This window comes from Budorcas taxicolor, chromosome 23 (genome assembly GCF_023091745.1).
Source record: "Budorcas taxicolor isolate Tak-1 chromosome 23, Takin1.1, whole genome shotgun sequence".
NCBI lineage: Eukaryota > Metazoa > Chordata > Mammalia > Artiodactyla > Bovidae > Budorcas > Budorcas taxicolor.
The window spans coordinates 50,489,984-50,509,079 of NC_068932.1; the positions used below are offsets into that span (position 1 = coordinate 50,489,984).

The 19,096-nt window shown below is 64.5% G+C and overlaps 1 protein-coding gene across 1 annotated transcript in view; it reads left to right on the forward strand.

Annotated features, from left to right (window-relative positions):
- INPP5A (inositol polyphosphate-5-phosphatase A) overlaps window positions 1-19,096 on the forward strand; it is a 151,422-nt gene that overhangs the window by 120,756 nt on the left and 11,570 nt on the right. The window contains exons 9-11 of the mRNA XM_052660644.1: window positions 4,755-4,839; window positions 14,655-14,750; window positions 14,984-15,058. Coding sequence (XP_052516604.1) covers window positions 4,755-4,839; window positions 14,655-14,750; window positions 14,984-15,058 — 256 coding nt within the window. The remainder of the gene's footprint in view (window positions 1-4,754; window positions 4,840-14,654; window positions 14,751-14,983; window positions 15,059-19,096) is intronic.

Consider the following 19,096-nt stretch of genomic DNA (forward strand, 5'->3'; position numbering starts at 1 on the left):
CCTTCGGCTCTTGGAGGCCCACATCCTGGCTGGACAATGCTAGCCACCTTCTTGCCGCGTCCTCGGAGGACAGAAGCAGCCACGGGCCTCTTCTCTCACGGACACCTGTCCTGTTTAATCCGGGACCCCCTTCATGACCCCATTTGACTTTAATTCTCTCCAGTATCATCTTGAGGGGACTGGGGCTCCAACATACGACTGGGGTGACAGTCCAGTGCCGAGCAGGGCCTCAGGCCTCGTTCCAACAGCAGAGCTCTGGCCACCAGCCGACTGAGACCAGAGGGGGCATTTCAGGATGGGGCGCAGCCCCTGGACGCTCAGCGGCTGGCAGCGCCCTCTGTCCTGCTGCTCTGGGCCGTGGCCTCCCCAGATCCGCCCCACATGAGTGCAGCACCGGGACCCTGAGCGCAGCCCCGGGGCTGCGGCGACGGCTCGGCCTGGCCGCCCGCTGAGCAAGGCATGCACCCCTCACGGGTCCCCAGGGCGCCCAGCCCGAGAGAGGCCGGCTGGGGGAGCGGGTGCAGCCGGCGGGCTGCTCGGGCCTGTGAACCGCAGGGACCTGGCAGATGCCCAGGGGTGGGTGTGTGGGGGGTGCTCACCTGCCTGGCTCTGCTCTGTCAGCAGGAGGGTCCTTCCCCAGTTACCTGGGCGCCCCCTTCCCTGCCCCTACCTCAGGCTCCGTGTGCCGCAGCTGGCACTCCAGGGACCATCCCCAGGGCTGCGGCCACCCCAGCCCACACCAGGGACCGTCCCCGGGGCAGAGGCCCCCCAGCCCACGCCAGGGACCATGCCCGGGGCTGAGGCCCCTGCAGCCCACGCCAGGGACCGTCCCTGGGGCTGTGGCCCCCCCAGCCCACACCAGGGACCATGCCCTGGGCTGAGGCCCCCCCAGCCCACGCCAGGGACTGTCCCTGGGGCTGCAGCCCCCCCCCCAGCCCACGCCAGGGACCGTCCCTGGGGCTGCGGCCCCCCCCAGCCCACACCAGGGACCATGCCCGGGGCTGAGGCCCCCCCAGCCCACGCCAGGGACCATCCCGGGGCTGCGGCCCCCGCAGCCAGCACGCCACACAGGGCAGAGTACGCGTGCAGCCCCGAGCGTGGCTCCCAGGAAGGTCGGTCTGTTGGAGGCGGCTCAGAGGCCTGGTTGTCAGAAGCCCCCACCATGGTGCTTTGCTGTTCAGGTTGTTCTATCCGAGCATGTGGCCTCCCCCAGATCCGAGATGAGCCCAGGATTGGTTTCTACCACGTTCAGCGGCTAAAGCTAACAAAAGAGGGCCCCAGCGTCCCCTGGGCTGGTGGGCCCAACGCCCCCTGCCCCACCCAGCGTCCAGCCGGGCTGGTGGGCCCAATGGCCCCTGCCCCGCCCAGCGTCCAGCCGGGCTGGCGGGCCGGACGCCCCCTGCCTTGCCCAGTGTCCAGCCGGGCTGGCGGGCCCGACGCCCCTGCCCCGCCTGGCACCCTGCCCTTGGCCTGAGCATCATGCAGTGAGCTCCCCCGTCAGTGGAGAGAGCCTCTGTCTTCAAGGCCTAACCCATTGATTTTCATGGCCTCTCTTGTGACTCTGCTTCTGAATTAGGCATGCGGTATTGATGTGGGCACACTTTTTAATCATAATAGCTACTGACAAGGTAATTAATTTTAAAACAACTCTTTTTCCTGCTGGTCCGAACGGCGCTATATTGAGATTAAAAGCATAGGCCTCGCCCGCTCTCCGGCAATTGCCTCGGCAGACAGCAGCTCCATCTCGCGCCCACCCTGCGGTTATTGATGGGCGCGGGCCATTACGGCGAAAAGAGCGGGGCACAGAAATATGATAAAGTTTAGGGTTTTAATGATGGAATTACACGACGAGACAGGCTGATGAAATCAGTCACCAGTCACCACGGCTGTCACGAGAGAAGCCATGGGGCCGGGTTCCAGGAAGGCTGCCCAACGCAGCCTCTCTCCCTGCAAACCCCCGAGCTTCTCAAAGTTGATTCAGTCCGATAGTAAATCTGAAATCTGTTATCTTGTGTAAAAGGAAATTACCCCCATACGGGCCCTAAACGGGCCAGTTGTTCACTTGCCTAGTTCTGTGTCAGCCGTTTACCCCGCTTCCTGGTCCTGGGCCCGTCTGTCCCCAGGCGGCGACCCCCGGGCCCGTCCGTGCCCTGGTGACGAGGGCCATCGGCCGGGTTCCCACTTCACCAGCCCTTCCATCGCCTGCCGGCACCTTGGGCCTCCGGGGAAGCCCCGGTGGGGACCAGAGCCCACACCTGGGCTGACCCTGCACGTCTCTCCGCCCCCAGCTGTGGCCACCTCCTGCCCCAGGAGCAGGAGCGGGCTGTGGCGCCCCAGTGCCGTCCAGCCTCTTCCGGAGCACGGGGATCCCAGAAAGTGTGGCACCCTGGCCTTTCCCACCACAGGAACAGGGCAGGTTCTTTAAAAACAAGAGTGAGCAGAAACACCGGCTGGAGAACGTGTAGGATCTGGGGGCCCCTGCCCGTGTCCCTGCGTCTGAGCCGTGTCCGTGGCTGTGCTCACGTGTGACGTGCAAACCGACACCGCGGCGGGGCGACGCCCGAGGGCAGAGGGCTTGCCTGAGTTCAGGGCTTTTCTCGGGGACCCTGCTCCTGGGCTTCTTAGTAAGCAGGCTGGCAGGCCGTCAGGACAGAGAGAGTAGGTGTGTGACGTGTCACGTATGTCTGCTTCCTCCCCCCGCAGATCAAGCGGAAGCTTTGCCTCGGTCCAGTTTTCCTTGAAAAGTTAGTAAATACAAAGAGGGAAAGAAAAGCGAGGCGTTTGAGTGGCATGAGGTCATGTGTTGGCGGGAGGTGGTCCCAGGTCCCTGCGGGGGTCACCGCTCGCTGCCAGTCCCCTGACCCGGGGCACTGAGGGTCGCCCCCAGGTCTCCCCTTGGAGGCAGCCCCCCTGTGCGGGGCGGGGGTCAGAGGCCAGAAGCTGGCCCTGGGGGCCTCGGGGCCTCTCCGTGGGGTGGTGGGGCTGCCCAGCTCGAGGCTGGAGGGCACGGGAAGCCCCTGTCCCCCGTCTCGTGCAGCCGGTGGTCACAGTGGGGACCCAGGGGGCTGCCGCTAGTGGGGGGCAGGTTGGGGCTTTTTAACGAGCAAGGTGGTGTTTCCCGTGGGCGTTGCTCCCACCACCCACTGGACTCTGGAGGCAGGGCGGGGGTGGCGTCGTCTCCTCTCCTCTCCTGGGGAGGGCGGGCTGAGCTCGGGGCCCCCCCCGGAGGTGGGCGACCTGGGGGCCACACCCCATGTCCTGATGGGGATACCACGCAGGTTCTCTGAGGTGTGTTCTTCTGAAGGCATTTAACAGCAAAAGAAGATGAACCTTTCGAAGATGGCTCAGGCCCCCTCCTGCCAACAGTCTTTGGGTGCCGGTGGGTGAGTGGGGTAAGGGGCGAGGCTGGTCCCGGGCGCAGGGCTCCCCGGGGCCAACCCTCTGGCCTCCCCAAGTTTTCATCCCTGAGGGGTGTCTGCTCCACAGAAGGTTTAACTTTAACGCCAGAAGCGACATTACTGCTCATCTGCACTGTTAGTAATAATCTGTTAAAATGTGTCCTTTCTCTTCAAACTCGTATGTGTGAGAATCAATCCAGTTAAACCGGAAAACAAGACTTTTCATGGAATTCAGCAACATGATATAGCAGTTAATGTGCAAGAAAAACATGGAAACAGCTGAGAAGATTTTTAGAAGAATTTCAGTGAGAAGCGCATCTGTCAAGAAGTGCTGTTACTTAAAATGACAGGAACGGGACAAAGACGTGCAGGAAAGGAGAGTCTCTGCACGGACTGCGGAGGGGAGGACTGAGTGTTTCCTGAAGGGTTAGGATCAATCACCGCTGGAGAGACCCATGGACTCAGATCCAGTCCTCCAGAGCAATTCCAGATGGATTAGAGGCCGCCGACTCCGCCTGGAGAGGAGCCAGCCTGGGGGAGAATGCCCAAGGCCCAGCGTGGGGCCGGGGCCGTGTTTCCTGCGAGGAACTCAAGGCCCCCAGGCAGTGCAGAGCTCACAGTGCACTTTCCAGGGAAACTCCTGAGACTCAGCACAGGAGGCAAGGAGCCAGGCAGGAGCTGGTGGGGAGAGCATGGGCCCGTGTGTGAGAGGAGCTGCCGCTGCCGACCTTCCCGGCTTAGGAGGACGGATGGGCGGATGGACAGGCGGAGCCACCTACCAGGCGATGGCCTCCCGCCCAGCACCATGAAACAGTGGTGACGCTGCTGCTGGTCAGCTCTTCCTTCTCAGCTAACAAGTCCCTGGCAAGGGCCGTTCCGGGGGGCTGCCCTCACCCTGCACACTGGGGCCTGGTTCGGGGTAACCAGGCGGACGTTTCTGAGTTGGTGAGGGGTGAGCGGTGCTCCCTGGCCCTGCCTGCCCGTGACACATGCTTTCTCAGAGCCCACTGCGGGCCGAGAGGGCGCCCCCCACCCCAGGCCCAGGGGCCCCGTCTCAGTGGGGGCGTCCATGCGGCCGCAGCTGGGCATCGAGCCTGTGGGCCCGGTCACCGAGCCTCCCTTCCCTTTTGCAGGGGCGGACATCCGTCCTGCAGGCAGTCCTGTTAGAGACGGTTCTCATCCTGCTTTGAGCCGGAGGTGACCGGTGCGGGCTTTCTTCACCCGCAAGGCCAGTGTGGCCGGGACGCCTCCCGTACTAGCCCCGCCGGTGGGATCATGGCCTCTGGGGCGCAGGGCTGAGGTCAGGCGTGGCGGGCGGGCTGCACCTCAGTGATGCTTTCCCTCTTCTCTTCCCAGGATCGTTGACCAGCGGTTCGAGAAGGCGTCCTACTTTGTCTTCGGTGATTTCAACTTCCGGCTGGATTCCAAGTCCGTGGTGGAGGTAGGCCCTTTGAGAGGCTCACGCGCGTTCGGTCGTGTTGTGTAAACAGCAGAGCCGGTGGTCCTCGATGGGCACATTCCCGCCCTCCCGCTCGCTGGTTTGCTTACGGCAGGAATGCCCCGTGAAGAAGGCCGCAGTGTCACGGGGGGGCCATCATGAAGCGGGGGCAGGAGGCTGCGGTGAGGACACGGCTGGCCGGCGGCTCACGCCCGGCGGCTCACACACCTGGCACCCCCGCTTCCCTGAGCACCTCCTGAGCCCTGGGGGCCTGGGTGAGGGCCGGGTTAGCAGCAGGCATTGATGCAGCCAGGTCAGACTACCAGGGAGGCGCCTGGTCCGTCAGGTCCCGGCTGGGGGAGCTGGTCCTCAGTCGCCATGTTCCCCGACTCGTGGGGCTGCAGGCTGATGGCGGTGCCCACGGGGCCTTGAAGTGGGGACTCTGCCTGCCGCCCGAGGGTGGCGGGTTCCCCCAGGCCCAGGCCTGGTGAGGACAGCACACAGCCCGCCCAGCGTGGGCCCACCGAGCGAGCGTGTGGGTGACTGTGTCCCCCGTCGTCTCCCTCTGGCCTCTCAGGTACAAATGACGCCCCCGCTTGCAGAAGGCTTCCTCTTAAATCTGAGCCCTGGTGGGGGGACCAGGCCGGGGGGAGCAGGCGGGTGAGTGGCGAGCGGCCATCCACTCCTCCGGCGTTTTCAGATGAATGATGAAAGCCCGTGTTGGCTTAGTCAGTGGCAGGATCCACAATCCCCCAGGCGTGCCCCTTTGAGCCCCCGGCGATGCCCATGTGCACACAGCCCTGGGAGGCGCTCGGGCCCCGGTGCCTGCAGCTGCGCCCTCACCCGCAGAGCCTCTTCATGGGTTGAAAAGCTACATTGTCCCAACTTGGGCCCCCGGACCAGGGCATGTCTTTCTGGTACTTGGGCCTGATGAGCCTGCTGTGCCCGGAACAGCCCCTCTGCTGGCCCGAGGCCCCGTGTGAGGCCGTGGCCAGACCAGGGCTGGTGCCTGGGGGCTGCTGAGCTGGGTGCTGGGAAGGGTCAGGAGGTTTCCAGAGTGGCCTTCTCTTCCCCAGAAGGGCAGACCCCACAGAAAGGGCAGCAGCTCCAGGACTGGGCAGGACTGTCCAGGGACACGGGTGCCTGGGGGCTCTGGTGTCTGTGGGGGGCAGGGGGGCACAGTGCCAGGCCCGGGGTGGGGGGCGCGTGGGCAGCTCAGTCAGGGACTGCTTACCAAGTGGGAAGTGGAGGACACGGCCCTGGGCCTGTGCAGGCGTGAGCAGGTGTGTGTGGAGCTGGGCCGACCACACACCCCCATAAAATGTGCGAGCCCTCTCCCCTCCCCAGGCCTGTCTGCCCAGTGCCGCTTTTCCTAACTTTTCGCCTTCAGACCTTGGCTTGACCTCAGGGATCTGCCTGTCACCCTAGAGGAGGGGCTCCCGCCACACAGTGACCGCGCAGATGGCTGGTGCTGGCCAGGGTCGCAAGGGCTCTGGATGGGGTCCAGGGGGCTCTGGATGGTGTCCCAGGGGCTTTGGCTGGGGTCCCGGGGGCTCTGGCTGGGGTCGCAGGGGCCTCTGGCCGGTGTCACAGGGGGCTCTGGATGGGGTCCCGGGGGCTCTGGCCGGGGTCGCAGGGGCTCTGGATGGGGTCGCAGGGGGCTCTGGATGGGGTCCCGGGGGCTCTGGATGGGGTCCCGGGGGCTCTGGATGGGGTCCCGGGGACTCTGGCCGGGGGCAGGCAGGCGCTGCCCACAGCAGGGCTGCCCTGTCCTGTGTGTTCGCCCTGAGTAGGCAGCCTGGCCTGCCCAGCCCAGCACCCTCGGGACATCAGGGCCCCACGTTCCTGAACACGAGGGAGGGGGGGCAAGGACCAGGTGGCTCAGCTGGAGAGCGGTCGTGATAGCCGTGCTGCGGGAAGGAAGTGGGCCCCTCTGTGTGCAGAGGGCTGCCTGCTCTGGGCATCTGCAGCAAGACCCTGAGCACCAGCACACTGTTCTGAAGGCCCCTGAAGCCCCCGGGGTCTCTGAGGCCACAGGCCCTGGGTTTCAGGAGGCCCCTGGCCCCCTCCTCCTCTCCCTCCCGGAAGGCCCGGGGTTGTTCATCTCGAGTGCCTTCCCAGCTGACTTGGATGAGGAATGGTCCAAAACACTACTCTCTACACAACTCTCACCAACGGCCGAGTTTTCGGCGGAGCAGAAGCTCCTGCACAGGCCTTCCCTCCCTGCCCCGCGGGTCCCGCCCTGGCCTCCCCACCCTCAGCTTCCTTGGCCTGGCTGCCCCGGGACCTGCCCCGTGAGACAGACCCAGTGCCGGCCGGGCACCCCACCCTGCCTGCCTCTTTCCCGCGGCGACCGCGTGAGAGCGGGTGCAGGGCAGTAGTCCGGCCGCTAACAAAGCCGTAGACGCCCCGCCTGCTCGCGTTGCTTCCTCGGGCCCACTAACAGGCAGTGACTCCGCCGTGAGCTCCAGGCTGGGCGTTCTGTGTCTTCATCAGGAGCCTCACTGACTGTGCTGCAGGCCCGTGTCTGTGGTGCTGGGGGGCCCGAGGGACCCACGTGGTGCCACCCAGCACAGGGAGGCGGGGACCAAGGTCGCCCAGAGAGGGCACGGCCGCCGCTGAGGCTGGTGGAGCTGCCGCCCTCCTGCCAGAGCAGGCTTGCCCTTCCCGCCCGAGCTGATGCCGTTGATAACTCAGAAAACATGCTTGTGGGCACGTCGAGGTCTAAACCGTAAGCTGAAGACGACCAAGCTCTCTCTGTTGGGTTAACTTCATTCAGCAGCGTTCCTACTAAGATCTCCAACTTTCACCTGCCGTCTTAGCGTCTCGTGGACTGATGGCATCTGCTGGCCAGCGGGCCGTTTTGAAAGGATTTCTAGCTGTAGATGCCGCTTGGAGAAACTTGGAGAAACCAGAGACAGCTTCCCCAGGTTTTCCCGAAAGGCCGTTGGGCAGAGGGGAGGGCTTCCTGACGTGAGCGGTAGCTTGAGAACCAGGCACCAGGCGAGACCGCCAGGACTTCGCCGCCTCCGTGGCTGTCCCCGGGGAGCCGTGTGCGGGTGAGGGGGCCTCTCCTTGGGGCTTGCACAGCCCTGGTGAACGGGGGCTCCAGGAGGAGGGGGCAGGGCTGGGGTGCCCCACCGAGGACTGAACCCAGGAGGTGGGCCCCTGCCCTTTGCTTCCAGACAGCAGGCACAGGGCTTGACTCAGGGCCTCCCCTGGGTGCGGGCAGCCCCAGCGGCGAGCCCCAAGAGACGCCCGGGTCTGGTCTGCAGACCAGGTCGTGGGGCAGCAGAGACCACACTGGCCTCAACCCGTGTTCCTGGAGAGGCTGGTGCCCACAGCTGGCGGGCCACCCCACAGACGGTTTCCAGATTGCCCAAGGTCAGCATAGGGCCCGAGGTGACCCCGAGCAGCCCAGACCACACTGCAGCCCTGCCACTAAGAAGGTCAGAGGGGACGAGGGCAGAGGATGTGGGTGCATCTTCTCGCCTGGAGGTGACAGGTGGCCCCCCCAGGAGGGAAGCCCTGGTCGCCCTCTGCCAGCCCGACGAGAACCCCGCTGGGCCGGGCTCTGGTTTCTGTTGCTAATCCCCGGCCCCGGAGCGGCAGGTGCATCCTGGGGTACCCGGGGTGTCCTGCCTATGGGTGCTCACCCCATCAACTCCTAGGGGAGCCCCGAGGTGAGTCAGATCCTTCCCAGAGCAGCGAGGGTCCCAGGCAGCAGTGAGGTGGGGCAGCAGCTGGCTGCACTGGGCTGCAGCGGGCAGGGCCTCTAGGAAGACTGGCCGGCCGGGGGCTCCAGGGCGAGGTGGAGCCTCTCTGGCCCTCTGCACCGCAAGGTCTCAGGCACCTTGCTGGGCACCAGCCTCAGAAAGACATGCAACGTGAAAGGCTGTCCCCCCTGGAACTAGAGCGTCACATCTCAGATGCAAATTAATACGAACAAGCTCGCAGAGCAGAACTGAGAAGATGGTCCGGCAATCAAGCCTGGCACGGCCGAAGCTGTAATCGAAACACACACAGGAGTAAGCGCGGTGATCATGCTCCGTCTCGTGGGCTGCGCGTCCTGAACTGGTCAGCGACGCTCAGCCCTGCCAGCGAGGTTGCTCAGAGGCATGTTCCGTGCCTCGCGTGGTGGCAGCTGGCAGCTGGGCGCCCAGCCGGCCAGTGACAGAGAGAGACAGCAGCACCAGGCACTCCCGTCCCCGCCAGCCCGGCCGCACCCACCTGCCGCCCGTCACCACCAACAGCCCCAGTGACGGCTGCGTTTTTGGAGGCTGGCGGCAGTTTTTAACACCCGGCTGCTGGCTGCTGACAGGTACAAGCTCAGGTGACCCCCGGGAACCCAGCTCCTCAGAGACTGCAGCCTTCCCAGCGCTCACGGTCCCGGGGCTCCAGGCCTCACCCCAGAAGCCAGGGCGGGTTCCCACGTGACCGGGAGGGGCGTCGCCCCTGGTCGTCAGCCGGGCTGGCCCTTTGCAAGGCCCTGTGAGCCCACCAAGCCTGCCTGCGCATCTCCTTACTCCTCTGCTTAAATATATTCTCTGGAACTTGGGGAGGGCCTAGGAGGCGGACGTTTTTCTGCAAACTAGAGGCAGGTGGAGGACGGGGCTGGGGTCTGTCCCAGGAGGCCCTGGGGCGTCCAGCTCGGTTGTAGGAGGAGGTGGTAAGGGTCTCGCTCTCCCTCCTGCCCTGTCCTGCCCTGTCCTGCCCCCACTGCCCCGCAGGCCTGAGCCCTGCTGTCTGGGGAAGGCCGCACCAGGCATGTGGCAGGCCCCCCAGCCAGACCCATGGCCGCCCAGTCCTGCTGGACACGAGCCCGAGCTGCTTCCTTCCAGAAAGGTCAGCTGCGCTCCCCTGGTTTGCCCCACCGGCCGCATGCGGGCACTGTCCCCTCGCCGTGGGCGGGTAGGGAGTCGGCGAGCATCGTGGGGCAGAGATGAAAGGGTCTTTATGGGGGTTATTGTTCTCCTGAACAGCTGGCAGCACAGAACAAAGAGGGTGCAGGCGCCTCTGACGTGGGCATGGCTGCACAGCGGGGCCTCCGCGGACTGGCCAGCGGCTCCCACCCGCAGGGTCCATGGCTTTGGGCCCTCAGAGTCCGAGGCTCTCAGCAATCAAGAGACGTCTGTCGTCCCAGGACTCAGGGCTCTGCCAGGAAAACCTCTGAAAAGATGGTGTCCACCGTGAGGGTCAGAGTGAACGGAGTGGGTTGTGAGGGGGGTGGCTCCCTCCAGACGCAGGGCGACCCCGCCCCAGTGCTCTCCGGTGAGAAGCCCGCACGGGCGCTGCTCAGCCTCCGATCCTCGGCCGTTCTGGGACAGTGCCCTCTGGCTGTCGGGCAGGCCGCTGGACCCTGATAGCCGGGGATTTGTCACCAGAGGCGACCCCTGCAGGTGGCGTCCCTGCCAGGCCCTTCCTGCGGCCTCACACCCCAGCCCACACCGTGGAGGAGAAAGGGGGTGTGTCGCTTCCTTGTTCTCGGGGTGCCTGCTCTGGGCCCCACTTTGTGCAGCTGAGCAGTGGAAGCTGCCCAGTGATGTCAGTCTTCACAACGTGAGTCCCCCCCCGGGGCCCGCAACTGTGGCCCAGGCCCCTGGCCACAGACCCCCTGCCCCGGCCTCCACCAGCACGTGGCCTCCTGGGCCTCAGGCCGGCCCAGCCACCCAGGGGGCCCTGCGCCCGAGCAGGCCAGGCACACCGGGGCCTCCGCCTCCTAGAAGCTTGTGCGTCCACCTGCACACGTGTGCGTGCGTGTGGCGGGGAGGGAGGCTGAAAGGGCGTCCTCGGACACTGGTGGCCAGGACCCGGGCCCCCCCTGGCGGGCGAGGCTGTGCCACCGTCCCTGACCCCCGGGGCCGCTGGCCGTCGGCCTCGGGCACTTTGTGCTCCGTGACGCGTCAGTGCCCAGCATCGGGCCCAGAGCCCCCACAGGCTGGCCTTCGCCCTCCACCCTGAGAGGCAGGTCTGGGCAGTGGGCTCGTGGGGGCATGGAGACCGGTCCTCCAGAGCCCAGTCCCACATGAGCAGCCGGAGCCCAGGGCCTCCGAGAAGGCCGCGTGTGCACACCTGTGTCCCAGGGCTCAAGGCGGGTGGGGGCTGGGCTGCTCGGTCCCAAGAGGAACACGGAACGTCTTCCGAGGTCTGGGCCTCTCCAGCTTCATTCCCTGCGCCTGAAACGCTGCCCAGGGCAGCCGCTCACTCCCGAGAGCGGGGCCCCCAGAGCGAGGTTGCTGTCATTCCCCAGGTGGGGCAAGGATGGGCCTCCCTGTGGAAGGGCTCCCAGATGCCAGCGGCCATGCAGTGGGCGGCCAGCCGAGGGTCCTTACGCTGTGGGCACCTCCAGCGCCCCCGGGACGGGCCTCCAGCCTCCGGGACGGGCCTCCTGTCCAAGCTCTCTCCTGCAGCCCCTCGGGCAGGCCCTGGAGCGTGCTGGCTGCTGGAGAGGGGACAGCAACCACGGCCAGTCGGCCTCTTTGTGCCCCGGCTTTGTTTCCGATTTCACGCTATCAGAGGGTCTGCATGTTTCCTGTGTGAGGTTGTCAGGGGATGAAAGCCCCAGAGCAGGGCACACGGAGCCCACCCACCAGCCTGGCCTCCGCAGCCAGCCTCCCCCCACCCTGGACCCCGCCTGTAAGTGTCCGGAAGGGCCGGCCTGCAGCAGGGACCTGCACTTTCTTCAGACCAGTGCCTTCTTCTTCCCTGGGCGAGCAGGAGGCCCGTCCCTCAGTGGCTGAACCGGCTGGAGGGGCTTGCCCGCTCTGCACGGAGCTGGAGCTGGGGCAGGGCAGGGCATGGTGGCCCCGCATTCTCCAGACACACGGCTCCATTTCGGGCAGTGGAGGGACCCCAGCTCTGCGGAGCTGTGTCCAGTCCGCGGGCCACAGCATGTGGCTGGCCTCCCGGGGGGGCTGCCGGCGGTCCTTCCTGCGGGTCCACATCCAGGGTGGGGGGGCACCTGAGGCCCTGCCGGGCTGGGCTTCACAACTTCAGGAAGCCGCTGTCCAGTAACTTTCCGTTTGAAGGCCAGTTTACTTTCCATTTGATGGGACATAGTTTAATCCCCGAAGGTCTTAGAAGCCGAGTGATCTGGGCAGAGACGAGGACCCTGTGGGCCGCCTCCCACACCCCTGACAGGGAGAGGCCTCCGGCACCAGCAGGCGGGCCCCGCCACAAGGGTGCTGGGCCCCGTGGGCACGCTGGCCCCTGTCCGTGGTGAGAGCGTCCCCACCCGCCGTGTCCTCAGGGTCACACACGAGCAAAAAGAGAAGGCGCGAGGAAGGACTGGAGCCGGGGCCACTTCTGGGGCCAGGCTGCTTGGCGGCCGGTCTGGTTCATTTAAGCCCTTGCCCCCCTCCGGGTGTGCGGGAGCCGCAGGGAGGACCCTGAGCAGGTGCAGGGGGGGGGCAGTCACACCCCCCACCCCCCGAACCTGAAACAGCCTCCCTCTGGCTCTAACACCTGATGTGGTCAGGATAAGTTGGGGACAAAAGTGTCCTCTGAGCCCAGCCCCCTCGCATGCGGTCCTGCTGGGCCCAGGGGCAGGGTGAGAGCCCTGGTCTCAGCCTGCGCGGGGCCACGACCAGGCTCCCTGCTCCGTTAGCTCCGTCACGGTCTCCCCGACACCCCAGCCCCAGGCGTGCCCCCCTGTACACGCTGCACATTCCAGACGCCGACCGCAGGTACCCGCCTGCCTGACCTCTGTGGGTCCTTTGGAAACTTGGGGTGCAGAGGACCGCCTCCTGCGGTCCAGCGTGCTGGGTGCAGACCGAAGCAGGGTCTGCAGAATCACAGCCATAACTGGTCTAAAGCCTAGCAGGACGTTGTAAACACAGACTGAGACGCTCTTGTAATCCCTGCTGTCTCTTGGAGTGCACACACAGGAGAGCCTCACCGCTTTTCCTTATCACCTAAGAACTCAGCGACTGCAGTGAGGAAACGGCTGGTGTGCCTCTGACCTCCGCACACCAAAGCTTACTTCCAAAAGCGCTTCTCTACCTGTAATAGAGATCCCCCCAGAACAGAGACCCCCCCAGGTCAGGCTTTACTCTGACCAGGACGCCCCTGACCAGCTCCTGGCTGACCCCCAGGCGGTGGACCCCCACCCTCGGGTGCGGGGCTGGCTGTCCACCCCTCACCCCCTCCGTCTGGCAGAGATCAGAGAGGGTTCTGTAAGGCCACACTCATGGGCTCACCTCTTGGGGCCCAAGGAGCTCCGCTTGCACTGAAATTCGGGCCTGGGGTGGGGTTGGGGGGCGCGTTTGTGCTGGGGAGGGGGGTAGGCCAGGCCCCTCTGCAGGGGGAGCGGGCCAGCCCCGCAGCGAGAACACCGCAAGCGGCCTTTGCGGCCCCGCTGTCTTGGGGGCCGTCACGGTGCCTGTCCTTGGCAGTAGCTGCATCGCCAAGCACCAAGCAAAACGCCTGGGGCCGCGAGTGCCAGTGAGTGCCAGTGAGACTTCCCGCGTCACCCTCCGGTGCCTCCACACGGCCGCTGATAGCGAAACAAACCTCAGATGGTTCTTTAAAATCAGCATTTGGAGAATTTTTTTCTCCTTTGAAAAGAAGAAAATGCTCTGTAAGGCAAGCCGGAAAGGCACTGCCCCGGGCTTTCTGCTCGAGTGGTCACGGCTGCAGCTGAAAGAGGCAGCCTGGTCGCCCTGAATGAGGGGCTCCGGCGGGTGTGGGAGCGGCCGAGCGTGAGGGGCCGGCCAGGCAGATGTGTATCCGCTGGGAGCCCGTGCGAGGGGGAGAGAGAAAGCTGTTTTTTAAGAAGTTTGCAGCAGCCGCCTTTGGGCGAAGACTATGCGTTTCCTCCAAGTAAGCCGTCTGCCCGCCAGGCCGCCCCATTCACTGCTGTTAAGCCCCTTAGCACATTAGCATCTGGATGGCTCGGCCTCTTCGAGGGCCGGTGGGCGCGCCCAGGCAGGGTTGCTGGGGCCCTTGTTCTAATCCGGCCATTTGAAGGCGGCCAGACTGATTTGTGACACATGAGTCCAAAAGCCACTTTGGGGGCTTGACCTGATTAACTGTGTGCCCTGAATGTCAATGCCCCCCCCCAACAGCGCTGGCCACCTGGGCCTGAGCCCCGAGCTCCTCCGCAAGGTGACTTCCCACGGGCTCCTCGGGTGAACGAGTTTCTTCAAGTCAACATTAGCTGTTCTTTCACGGCAGTCTTTCTCCTTCATCTTTTTCATAAAAACTGCGTGGACAAAAAAGAAGTAGTTCTATCGAGGTATAACTTACACACAAAGCAAAATCTGGCTGTGGCCCCTGGCCCCCGCAGCCTCTCTGGACCCTGCGGACGGACTTTTCCAAAGGGAGGTGCCTGGCCCGAGCCCTCGCCAGCACGTCTCCGAGCCTGGCCATGTCTCAGCCCCTCCTGAGCGGTTCTTTCTCTCCGCTGTACGTGGGTCTGGCCAGGGCTGCACTGCTGCCCCCGGGCCAGGCTCCGGGTTTGTCCTGACTTTGGGGAGGGGCCCTGTTTACCTTCCTGCTGTGACCTGTCCTTGCCCCATGCCCAGGGTGGGGCAGGACCAGGTGTACCTGCTGGGAGGCCTGGCCCCCTCCCTCTGCGCCCCCCACGGCCTCTGCCTCCCAGCCACCCTCCAGGTCCTGCCTGGCTGCCTTTCACCGTCGTGGCCGTGGGGGCCTCCTGGGCCCCTGGGTCCACAGAACAGCCTGGACAGAGGGCAGAGGGGCCGGCTGGGAGCTCGGGAGGAGTGAGCCCCCAGCCCAGCTGGACAGCGAGGACGGAGGGACCGGGTCAGACGGCCAGGCGGCAGGTCTTGGACCTAGTTCCTCCGTGTCTTTCCCAGACTCTCTGCACAAAGGCCACGATGCAGACAGTCCGGGCTGCGGACACCAACGAAGTCGTGAAGCTGATATTCCGCGAGTCAGACAACGACCGGAAGGTGAGCACGGAGGGTGCGGCATGCACCCTGGGGAGGGGCCCCTGCTCTGACCTGCACCCCCTCCCGTGGCCCTGCCCTGGAAAGGGGCCACACCTGCTCTCACGCCCCTCTGCACCCAGTGACCTGGCCTGGGGAGGGGGGCCCACCCTGGGAAGGGCCCCCTGCTCTGACGCCCCCCTCCGTGGCCCCGCCCTGGGGAGGGGCCCCCTGCTCTGACACCCCACCCCCAACAGGTGATGCTCCAGCTGGAGAAGAAGCTCTTTGACTACTTCAACCAGGAGGTTTTTCGGGACGACAACGGCACTGCGGTGAGTCCCGCCGTGGGATGTGTGGCTGGGCCCCCGCCGCTGCTCCGGGCAGTGCTGGCCCCTGGCCCTCCCATCCCTGCCGACTGGGCCTGGCCTGGTGTGCCTCCTGCCTCTGGCCAGGCTGCAGCCACCTGCCTCACTGTCTTTGACGGGCAGCGTGGCCCATAGTCCTGGGGACCCCCCAGGTGAGAGGCAGAGGGCTGACAGCTTTGGGTGCAGACCCTCTGTTCAGGGCCCACCCACTGAGGCCTGGGCTTCCTTTGGAAAGAGGAGAGACTGTCTTGAGAACTTGAGGGACATCCTGTACCACCAACCCCGTGAGTGTGTGTGTGTGTAGTGAACCACATGTGTGTGTGTGCAGAGTGAAGTATACGTGTGTGCAGTGACGTGCACGTGTGTGCAGAGAGAAGTACACATGTGCAAAGTGAAGTACACGTGTATGCAGTGACATGCACACGTGTGTGCAGAGAGAAGTACATGTGTGCAAAGTGAAGCACATGTGTGCAGTGATGTGCACACGTGTGTGCAGAGAAGTGCACACGTGTGTGCAGAGAAGTACACACGTGTGTGCAAAGTGAAGTACACGTGTGTGTGTGCATGTGTAAAGTGAAGTGCGTGTGAACAGACCCCTGCAGCTCACACACCCTCCCCCCGCCATGAGCAGGTCCCTGCACAGATTGCCTGCACACGGGCCACGGGAGGGCTGGGCTAGGGGCTGCCCCACGGTGTGAACGTCAGCTGGACCTGCTTTGACCCGTTCCTTTGGCGCCTGTGTGTTATCAGCAGGTTAGCCACGCCTGCAGGCAGCCTCCGCCACCCAGGTATGCCCTGTGCCCCCCATTTGCTGAGACCCTGGCTGCCCCCCCGACCCTGGTGAGGCACTGTCTGTACCACGGTCCCCACTTTCAGCTCCCAGCCACCCCACCAAGACCCCTGTGGCCTCTCAGGGCCGCCTCCATCCCAAAGGCCAGAACCTTGTGCGGATTCGGGTCCTGTCTGTCCCTCCACCCCCACTCAGCCCTCTCTGCTCTGGGCACCCTGGGCAGCCCAGTCACCCGCGGACTCTGGGCAGCACCTCTGCATCACATCTCCTCAGGCCCCACGGGGGCTCTGTGCCTCCCTGAGCAGGGTCCACCGTCTACACCCAGAGGGGGGCACATCTGTCTGGATGGGGGACTGTCCAGCTATCCGGCAGACCCTGCCAGTCCCAAGTCCCTGCACAGAGCCCCCCCGCCCTGCCTGCCCGCCCCTGGGAAGCCCCCATCACCCGCCAGGACCCCTTACCTCTCATGTCCGTTCACTTTGGGGCCTGGACTCTCCACCACCTAGTCTGCCTGCCTAGCCCCTGCCCCTGCCTCCTTCCTGCACCCCAGCCCCTCCGTTCCCTCCTGGCCTAGAGCTCAGCCAGGCCCAGTCACACGGCCATCTGCTCAGGCCCAGCTTTGAGCCCACCGTGGGGGGCCCAGCCCTCTTCTGCGAGGCCGCCTCCCCCGCCGCACAGGTGCACCCCAGCCCCAGGCGCTCCCGAGCCTCCTCTGTGGCTTCCACCCACCTGGTGTCTTTAGACACTCGGCCCACAGCCTGTGCACAGCTGGCTCCCCGGGGACCCTCGGGGCCCAGGGAGGTGGGCTCCTCCTGCGTCTCACAGCGTGGGGGGTGGGCAGAGGCAAGGTGCCCCTGGGCCCAGAGCCCCGCTGGCCTCCCTTACTGCCTGGGAAGCATGTCACCACCTGGAAACAACAGATGTCACCTTAGACGTAATTTTTGCTTCCGTATTAATTTACCCTGTGAAACTGTGCTCTTTCAACGTGGAGGAAAATTAATTTGAATATCTGGGAGAAGTTTGAGTCTGCCCCTAGGATGAAAGGATGTGATGGAGGCGAAGCAGAGATGGGGCCTCCATGAGGGCTTCTGGGGGGGCCCTGGGCCCCCTGGTCGGGTCATGCCTCCCGGTGCAGGGCCGGCTCCACAGTAACTGCGGCCCCCTCCAGTGTTCTTGCCTGGAGAATCCCAGGGACGGGGGAGCCTGGCGGGCTGCCATCTGTGGGGTCACACAGAGTCGGACACGACTGACGTGGCTCAGCAGCAGCAGCAGGAGGCGGCATGCAGACCCCCAGGGGCCTCCGGACAAGCGCTCACCTTCAGGGTGAGACGCCCACCAGGATGGATGTGCAGCTCAGCCGCGGCCCCGGGTCCATCGCATCCTTGATCAACCACTGGTCTTGTTCCCGCCTGACAGAAATTTAATTCAAGTTGGCTCTGAAAATAATTATTGTATTTTAAGAGTAGTAATCATCGGCCGGGACATGATTGACTGTGTCCATGCCTATTGACTTTTTCTATGATTTATAGCTTTGTTTAGTCGATATTCCCATCGAAATTGTATAATTAATTATAAGTGTGGCTGTCAGGGCGGCAGGATGGAGTGCCCTGGTGAGGATTTGGAGAGATTAAATTCTCCGCGGCTGTCCCAGGGCAGGCGCGGGAGTGTTCCCGGCGCTCGGCCCGTCGGATGGAGATGTTTTCTCTGTGTGTAGCACCTGCTCCGGCTCCACCGCATCGATTTTCCAGCCTCTCCCCTTCATCAGCGCCGCGCCTCTGCAGCAGCAGAGAAAGGTGCGCGGCCCAGACCGTGCCTGACGGATACGGCCGGCCGGCTGCTTCATCATTGTCCACACACACCCTACGCTGTTCCTCACTTTGTAATCAAGAAGAATGTTTAAGATACATGTGAAATTGGTTATCAGGCTGTGAAAAATCTCAAAGAGATACAGATTACCATTTCAACAGAAATGCAATACCATTCCTGAAACACGGTGTGCCGGCCTCCCGTGGACGCGGGGCAGGGAGCCCTCCACGGTAGCGAGAGTCCAAGAGGTCAGATCACGGAATGCTTGATAAAAATTCTGAGACTGTTTAAGGAATCAGAGAAAGAATCAGAAACACAAACACCATACGCTCAAGAATCCAGGCAGATGGAGACACACAAGCTGCTCTCGCAGCAGCCAGGGAGCAGAGAGTCCCCCACAGGGAGCAGAGTGTCCGGACGGACAGAGCAGGCCAGGCATGGTGCTCGTGTGGTGGGCTGTGGGCGGGACACGGGACGGACGCTTGGAGCTGGCGGGGGTGGAAGGCGCGGTCCTCAAGAGCTGGGGGCGTCCGGAGCAGGACCCCAAACGCCACGACTGAGAGCAACCCCAGCGCCAGGCCCCCCACGAGAGGATGCTGGCGGCGGGCCTCCGGGGGCGATGAGCCACGATGCTGGCGGACTCCGCGGGGGTCAGGGCTGTCCTCCTGAGCTGTGAGGGCTGAGCACTCACGCTCGGGAGGCTGTGGATGACACGCTTGCCGTCTCCCTGTGGGGGTGCGTCCTTCAAGCGTGCTGTGAGGGTGTCTCCAGGCACACGCGTGTGCACCTGTGTGAACTCAGAGCTGGTCCAGGCCCCACGCTCATGCTTCGCCCTCCCTGGAGACTTGTTCCCCACCCCAGACACCCTGAAACACCAACTCCGGAACCTTCCAGAAGTCGTTTGGCCCAGGCTGCTCCCTGGAGGTGGGGGCAGGAGGCTGCTTGTGCCTGGGAGCTGAGGGGCTCTGGCCCCATGCCCCCGCCCCACACAGCCCCCACCCTGAACCTCCCCTCCCCCCAAACCCTCTCTGCACCCCACTTCTGGCCCTGCACCTCTGGGCCCCCAGCAGGGCCATCATGGGTGCTGAGTGGGGCGAGCTTTGCCACTGGTGCCTCTGAGCAGACGTGGCCTCACGGTGGCAGCCGTGGGACCCAGCCTCCAGCCTCACCAGGCAGGGTCGGTGCTTGGTGGCCACTGGGATCGGGCGGCTGTGTCTGAAGCGTCCTGTTTGTGCAAAAGGAGCCTCGGTCCCCCCACCCCAGTAAAACCCCCAGGAGCTCCTGCCGGGAGGTGTTCGGCCTGCTTCCCTCTGACTCACCCGAGGAGAGCGGCCCGGCTGAGGGCTGGCCTGCTGCCCGCAGGCTCTGCGGGTGGCCCCCTGTGGGGGCTCAGGTGGAGCCTGGTGCCC